Below are 7,771 nucleotides of genomic sequence, written 5' to 3'. Positions count from 1 at the left end.
AATTCAGACATAATGTAACTAAAATTAAAATAAGTAACAAATACAAATAATACAAATCAAATGACAGTAGTTTATCAGTAATCCTAAAAAATCAGTGATCTGCGAGCAGCTAGAAGCCTCCTCTGAGCTGTTGATCCAATCAAGGTTAAAACGCGATGAAAGCGGTAAGAATAACGTGAAACATTGCTGATGTTCGCGCAGTAGTGCGGGCTCTTTAAATTTTGGCGCTGTTGTGAAGACGCATGTCACGTGACAACATCAACATGGCGGATGTAGTACGTCCGAATTCCATTCATACTACTCGCATTCATACTATATAGAACGTACTTTTTTAACGGTCGAGTAGTACGTTCAAATTCAAATGTAGTACCTACTAAGCAGTATGCGATTTCGGACTTTATATTCCGTTTTACAGCTACAAATTATAACATTGCTCATTTTCGTAAATAACGAGGAGAATAACAATGTGTAGTAAACGGTAAAACATTTGCACTACAAACCAGTGTGTTCATAATGAAGATAATACATTAAAATTATATGATAAGACACACCAACTTTCAATATCAAGCAGCAAAACGAATTGTTTTGTTCAGCTAAAAATAGCTGGATGGAGTGGACGCAGATGAGACCGGAAGCCAGACCCATAGAATTTACAAATGGCCGCGCCCATTTTTACAACAAGAAAAAGGTGGATAGACTAATAGAATTCTTCAAACACAAAACGACTCGCACTGAATTCAAAAGATTCCACTTGAAAACGCCAGTGAACCAATCTTTGTGGTGAACTGATTCAAAATATTCGAGTCACTGGAATGAATCAAAATCCCCACCACGAGCAGGCAGTAAAATGCGGGTGGAGCGAGCGCACCACGAGTCTCCGGAGCAGGGCTCTCCATCCAATCAGCGCGAGGGGGATGTTTTATAGCTGCTGCTTGCACTTCAGTTTTTACTCACTGCAAAGGCGACTGATCCACTGAACTATCAACAAGTAAGGTAAGTCATTATGAAGCATTCAGTTTATATTAAAAGGCAAACTTTCTAGTCTTTTTCTTTTTTATTTGAAACCACTGAAAAGTGTAAATGCAATAAGTTCGTAAATGTAATTCGTTATGGGAAGTGCTGGGGATTTGTCTTGACTTTATGTGGTCATGTAATGCTTTTGTCATAATGCTGCATTATTTTAATTTTATTATTTTTAGGTCTTTCACTTCAGCGTTTCTTTTCTCGTATTCAGTCATTTTTTAAGCAGGGCATTTACCAAGACTAGCCTCGTACAGTGTACAGTAGGCTATAGTAGTCTTGTTTTTGCCACGTACATTTTCAGTAGCCTATGAGTGATTACCAGTAGCACAGCTGTCGTCTTTACCAATAACAGTGAGAGAAGAGAGAGAGCTTGAGATGAAATATGATATCCAGCCTTTCTTTTTTGTTTCTTTTTAATAGTTCGCTCAAATAGTGTCAAAGATTCATGTAGCCCTAAGTCTAAACCGTAAACAGTCGGCATAATTCTAGCTGTTTTTATATTCCGTTTTACAGCTACAAATTATAACATTGCTCATTTTCATGTTCCGTTAGAAGATATTGATCTAATTTTTCTTGGTTAAAGTGCCTTACCTCAGAAAAAAATACCTCCTATCTGAAACATGAATGTCTAGTGCACTCTTCCTTCTGATAACAATTTAGTTGAAGCAATATGAATATTCACAATTGATTAAAGTTAAATGTTTTCAAGCTAAATTGTCTGTTGTTGACACATATTTGGCTTTGTAAGTTCATGTAAGTTTAAAAAAAGGAGACAAATGGCATGTTTGTATTCAGGTATATTATGAACTAATACATCTCATTCGATTATGCTAAAATAAAGCAGGTTTTGTTTCAATTACACAAATATTGATGTTTTTAATGCTAAAGAAAACCTGCCAGGTGTTAATTACCAACGTTCTAACATTTTTACATTTTGGTTACATTATTTTTCAGTTGTATGTGTGGTTTCTATTGGATATTTTTAAAAAGGTCTTCTGTGACATTATCTAACTGCAACCAAAATGCAACGTGCTGTGCTTGCTGGAGCTGAACTGTCACAATCTCACTGTCTTTCGGCAACACACCTTGATATATGAACCATGTACTTGCATCCTCTTGGATTCTAAACTTGGCATGTGGTTTTTAGCATCCATCACAATAATCAGCTTCTGTTACTGAGCTGCTGCTGAACCAGCAATCAATCCTGAGCTGTGTTGCTTATTGCTCACTGTATATTGCCAGTGAATTAATCTTTTATTTCGACATTTTCAAGATGATGCATTTCACATGTCTTGAGTGCTGCCTGTGACAAAGTTTCACTGTAAAGAATGGAAGTCGCGTCACTGCAGCATGTGTTCGGCATATTAATATTATCTACCTGCCTTACGGCCACTTGTAAAATGAGTTGATGTCTCAGCAGAGGGGGTTTTGACAAAGTACAAGCTATCTGTGTAGACTGGTTCCTCAAAGGGCAGTCGTCATCTGATTGATCGGCACAATGTAAGGAGTTCACTGTCATGATCTGTTCTCGATTGAAGTGTTCCTCTGCCTTCTTGTAAGTTTAGAAACCCGAAATGAAAATCTTGACGTTTTCCACACCCTCATGTTGTTCTGACAGAGCTTTATTTGAATTCTTCATGACACAAAAAACACAGAATCTAAGCTGCTCTGAGCTTTGTTTGAATAATGTATTATAATTTAATCATATTTTTCAGAAGACTTGAAATATAGTTTTTTTTTTGTCCTTTTTTGAGTTTGTCAGTATTTCCTTGTGTGAAAAGAACAACTGGGATATTCTGCCTATTGCCTCTTTTGTATTTCACTGATGGGGAAAATTCAGCTTCATTTTTTTGTTCTATCATTAGAGTTTCTAATAGCCATTAATGAGCATTGTGTTGCTATGGAGCAAATGAGAAATTGATTTGTTTTGTTTTAATAAATCAGTCCTTTGTCATATAATGAGATTATATGCAGCATAACAAATGTATTAATCTGAAAGATTATTAATAATATTGTTTTGTCATGGTTGGAGCCATTTCAGGTTTAGAGCACTATGTGATATGATGTTGCTTTGCCTGTTACAAAGGATATCTTAAAGTAGTTCACCAAAAATGAAAATTCTGTCACCATTTACTCACCCCCATGTTGTTCTTGCCATTTTGATGAATGTTAGTAACCAGATAGTTATGGTTACCACTGACTTCAATTGTATGGAGAAAAAAAATACCTTTTCATGTTGTGCAGAAGAAAGAAACTCGTACAGATTCAGAATGACAAAAGGTTGAGAAAATGATGATAGAAAGTTAATTTTTGCGTGAACCATGCCTTTAAAGCCACCTTTAATTCATATTTAAATTGATCAAATATTAATTAATGTTACTTCACGTTAACGCCAGTTTGTATGGGTGATTCTTCTGTTTCTCCTTTCATTCTTGCAGTTCCAGACTTGGCAGGAGGGATGTTAAGTGAATGGAGCCCTCTTCACATCCTCCTTCTGCTTTTGGCTTCTAATTAAAACTTGGCTGTAGAACATTTCCCTCTCAAATGTTTAATTGCCTTTCAGATGTTGATGGACTCGTTTGGATTCTCTCCAGACACTTTCAATGACTTCAAACACCTGAAAATTATAAATAACTACTCCACATGTGCTTACAGGGCGTTAATAAGGAAAAACTTCCACTGTTGGAATGACACCGTGACCTGTAATGTTTATTCATTAATTTTTCATTATGACTTGGATTAACAATGACTGCCCTTGAACTGTAGAGCATTCAGAAAGTAAGAAGCTGGACATGACTTTCCCTGGAGGGGCTCATGTGTCAAGGAAAGTCTTCATCCATCATGGCTGTCCCCTTATCTTGAGATTCATTTTAACTGTGATTTGTTTGAGTGCAATGGGTTTTGCGTGTCCCAAGAGTTGCCACTGCTCCGAGAGGAATGGCTTGACCGTAGTGCAGTGTTCCTCTCGCAACCTAGAAGAAATTCCCTCCAACCTTCCTCACGATACTGTGTTGCTTCTTCTATCCTCTAATCACATCACCAAAATCCCAAACCAGGCTTTTAAAAACCTTCCTTGGCTCCAAGAGCTGGACTTGTCACGGAATGCCATCGAAACCGTGGATGCTGGTGCTTTTCAAGGTGTCACGGAGAGCTTGCGGGTGCTCGACCTGTCCCATAATCACATGCAAAGCGTCCCTAAGGAGGCCTTCGCTCGGCTGCATGCCAAGATCAGCCTGTCCAACAACCCGTGGCACTGTGAGTGCACCCTTCAGGAGGTGTTGCGTGAACTCAGGCTGGATCCTGAGACTGTGAACGAGGTGAGCTGCCACACCTCTGTTCAGGAAGAGTACGCAGGCAAGCCTGTCATTCAAGTCTTGGATTCGGGCATAAACTTTTGTAACTTCCACCATAAAACTACTGATGTGGCCATGTTTGTCACCATGTTTGGTTGGTTCACGATGGTTATCGCTTATGTCATCTATTATGTACGGCATAACCAGGAAGATGCCAGGAGGCATCTGGAGTACCTCAAGTCTCTGCCAAGTAGCTCCCAAATTAGTAAAGACTTTGACACAATCAGCACTGTTCTCTAGCATCAATCAGTGCAGTGTAGGAGTGAATGTGTTTGGCACATTGATGCTGGCACATCAGCAAGCCTTATAAGGGAGAGTGGGGTAAGATGTGTCATTTACTCAGTTTGTCCTCAAGTCAATTGAGTCATTGAGAAACCCACATTTGCTAAGCATAAAATAAAATCAAACTATTATTTTTCTGCACATTATTGACATTTTCATATGAAAATATTTCGTTTTCTGAAAATGTTAATTTAAGTATTTTATTATAATAGTATTTTGCAAAAAATGCAAAGCTTACCAAATGCCAAATATGCATGAGATGTAACTTTTATTTATTTATTTATTTGCTTTGATATTAAATTCATTTTATCTGCTGCAGAAAATTTACTTTGACATGCAAACCCACACTTTAGTATTAAAAAGCAACTCTTCTACAATATGCAGCTGCCTGAGAGAGAGCGAGAGAGAGTCCTTCAATTCAGTCTATTATAAGAATGACAGATTAGCCACTGACAGTCTGACATGTCTTGCCCTACTCTTCCCAAGATATAGTATTATTAGATTTAATTGTGAATGTTTTTCATGAGTTTTCACAAAATGAATGTGTTGACAATTGTTCTGTGATGCAATTCAGTGTTCCCATTCATGTACCCTCAGTCGACCTACATAAGTCCTGCAGTCTCTGTGGTGGCCGCTTTGTGGCTCACGACAGGAAGCTGCAGAAGCTCCATTTCTTTCTGCAGGTGCTTATCCCATTATTTCTTGAATTGGTTTTATTAATTTGTATGCTAATTTAATGGTGTTTCAGAACAGAATATTAAATGCTGGATTTATGGGATATTTCTTTCCTTATTTTGTATTGCTGACCAAGTAGAGCAAGTAAATAATCACTGCCAAAAAAACAACAACAAAGCCCATCAGTTAAGCTCTGCCTTGATAACTGGAAACTTGCCCCATTTTTGGCAGAGTTGTATTTACTCAAGTGCCTGATCCTGGGACCTCAGCACCAATACACTGTGCATTGGGCATTATTTGGTTTGCTATCTATATGTTCTTCTACAATCAAAAATAACCCTTTAATAGTTAGTGTAAAGTAGAACAGTGTCATTTTAAGTCAAGTGATAAATTTGGTGTATTTTAAAGATTTCTCAGATTTATCTTAGGTCAATTATGCACACATATGATTAGAAGATTTCATCAGATGACATTCAAAATGGATTTTGTCACCTGTGTGTTAGTTTAAAAGGGCTTGCAAGTTATATTTCATGTAGACTAATGCATATTTCTGTCCACATTTATCAGTTTTTCATTGTGACAAGCCTTTTCAGCAGTAGTGTGTATATCATAGCAACATAAGAAAATAAAAATGCTATTAGAAGGACTCTGCCTTCCTGCCTACTTCTAACAGACCTTTAGATTTTTTTTCATTGTTTTTTAAGTAGCATTCAATCTACTATATGAATGAGCTTTTGTGGACATATTCAGCAAACAAAAAATCGATAGCTTGGGGTCCTTGATTTTATTTACTTTTGTTTTGTGTGAGTACTAGGCATAAAACAATGCCTTGCAGAAATGTTTGTTGTACATTTCAGGGATTTCTTGAGGTGTCATACCACTGAGAGCGGATATTATGATTGCTTTCCTGTCCAGGGGGCCCGAGGTCTAGCCGTATGCGAGTCTGTAGCTCTAGATCAATAGCAGATTCATTACAGGGGAAGGTTCGGAATGCTGCAGTGAGCTTTAAGCCATGCTGTTCAGGGACTATGGCACCCTCAATACAGTGAAGATCTATCAAACCAAAGTGTAAGAGAAAGTGACTGTGTGTGTGCTTCTGTCTTCAAAGAAAGCATTGAATAGGTGGTCCATCTTAGTATTAATGTGATCGTGGTTCGCGCTTAAGTGCTCCATAATGATTTACTATTTGTGTTTGTTTGTAAATAAATGACCCTTTAATTTGTTACTTTTGGAGAAATTTAGCATGATTATATCACTTGCTGACCAACAGATCCTCTGCAGTGAATGGGTGCCGTCAGAATGGGAGTCCAAAAGATGATAATAACATCACAATAATCCACAAGTAATCCACACTACTCCAGTCCATCAATTATTGCCTTGTGAAAAAACATAAACAAATCCATAATTCTGACGGCACCCATTCACTGCAGAGGGTCCATTGGGGAGCAAGTGATGTAATGCTAATTTTATTAAATCGGTTCAGATTTGGATGTAGAAACATGCATCTACACCTTTGATGGCCATTTAACAGACTCCAACCACAACAGTTTGGGGTCCGACTACAACATTTGACTTTAATGCTACAACACTACCATAACTACAAAGGAGGAGGGTTACATTTTCCTAGGAAACATTAGCAACTTTCACTTTTCAACATCACTGACCTAGTTCACCTCTATGAGATGGATGTTATTTGAGCATCTCAGCATGGCTTATCCATCAGTATCTGGCAGCATAAATGACGGATGCTCTCTGTGCCCTAAAATGACATGCAGTGAACTGGTCCAAAGACACTTGTTTCACTCCTCTTTTTTCTATTCTGCGTGTTGAAGCTGCTTTGTAAACCAGCCATGTGTTTACTGCCCTCTCTAATATATTTACCTTGACATCCTCATGCAGGTCATGCACTAGAAAATGTTTTTATTGATGAAAACATCTTTCATGTCGCTTAGTTGACAAGATTTTGCAGTAAGTTTCACATTTAATGAGCTCACAGTCTGCTGGTCGAAATTTTTTTTATATAAAAAATAAATCATCGATTTGCTTTTACTTTCTTTTCTGGCAGTCTATTACAATAAGCTAAGATTTCACGAAAGACTTGAGCCACAAAAACATATTTGAAATGAATAAATGAGAATAAAATATTGACCAGAGATGCCATGTGATCCAGCGTAATATTTATATCTTCCTTTTAACAACATGCCAGTCGTAATACCACCTGTATATTATTATTATTTTTTATTATTGATCTAGGTTTGGGCACTATGATGAAGGGCATGTAAACTTGCCTTTTAAGAATAGGCTAATTGAAATAATGTTTTGTTAATCACAATTACTCAACCAGAGCTTTTTTTAAACCACTTTTCCTAAGCTATTCATACAGGCCGACAGAAGTGGAGCTCAGCACTTAGGACACATTAAAGATTTATTACCATTTT

At 37.4% G+C, this 7,771-nt stretch overlaps 1 protein-coding gene across 1 annotated transcript; it reads left to right on the top strand.

Moving 5' to 3' along the window:
* Positions 1–960: 960 nt before the first annotated feature.
* On the top strand, positions 961–4,791 carry lrrc3 (leucine rich repeat containing 3). The gene is made up of 2 exons (XM_016445608.1): positions 961–993; positions 3,462–4,791. The coding sequence occupies exon 2, from the start codon at positions 3,816–3,818 to the stop codon at positions 4,614–4,616; it is 801 nt and encodes a 266-aa protein (XP_016301094.1). The 5' UTR covers positions 961–993; positions 3,462–3,815; the 3' UTR covers positions 4,617–4,791.
* Positions 4,792–7,771: the final 2,980 nt, after the last annotated feature.

The sequence above is a fragment of the Sinocyclocheilus anshuiensis genome, unplaced genomic scaffold, assembly GCF_001515605.1.
Source record: "Sinocyclocheilus anshuiensis isolate Anshui unplaced genomic scaffold, SAMN03320099.WGS_v1.1 scaffold179, whole genome shotgun sequence".
Lineage (NCBI taxonomy): Eukaryota > Metazoa > Chordata > Actinopteri > Cypriniformes > Cyprinidae > Sinocyclocheilus > Sinocyclocheilus anshuiensis.
Note: the sequence above shows the minus strand (reverse complement) of the source record. Positions and strands in the feature narration are given on the sequence as shown.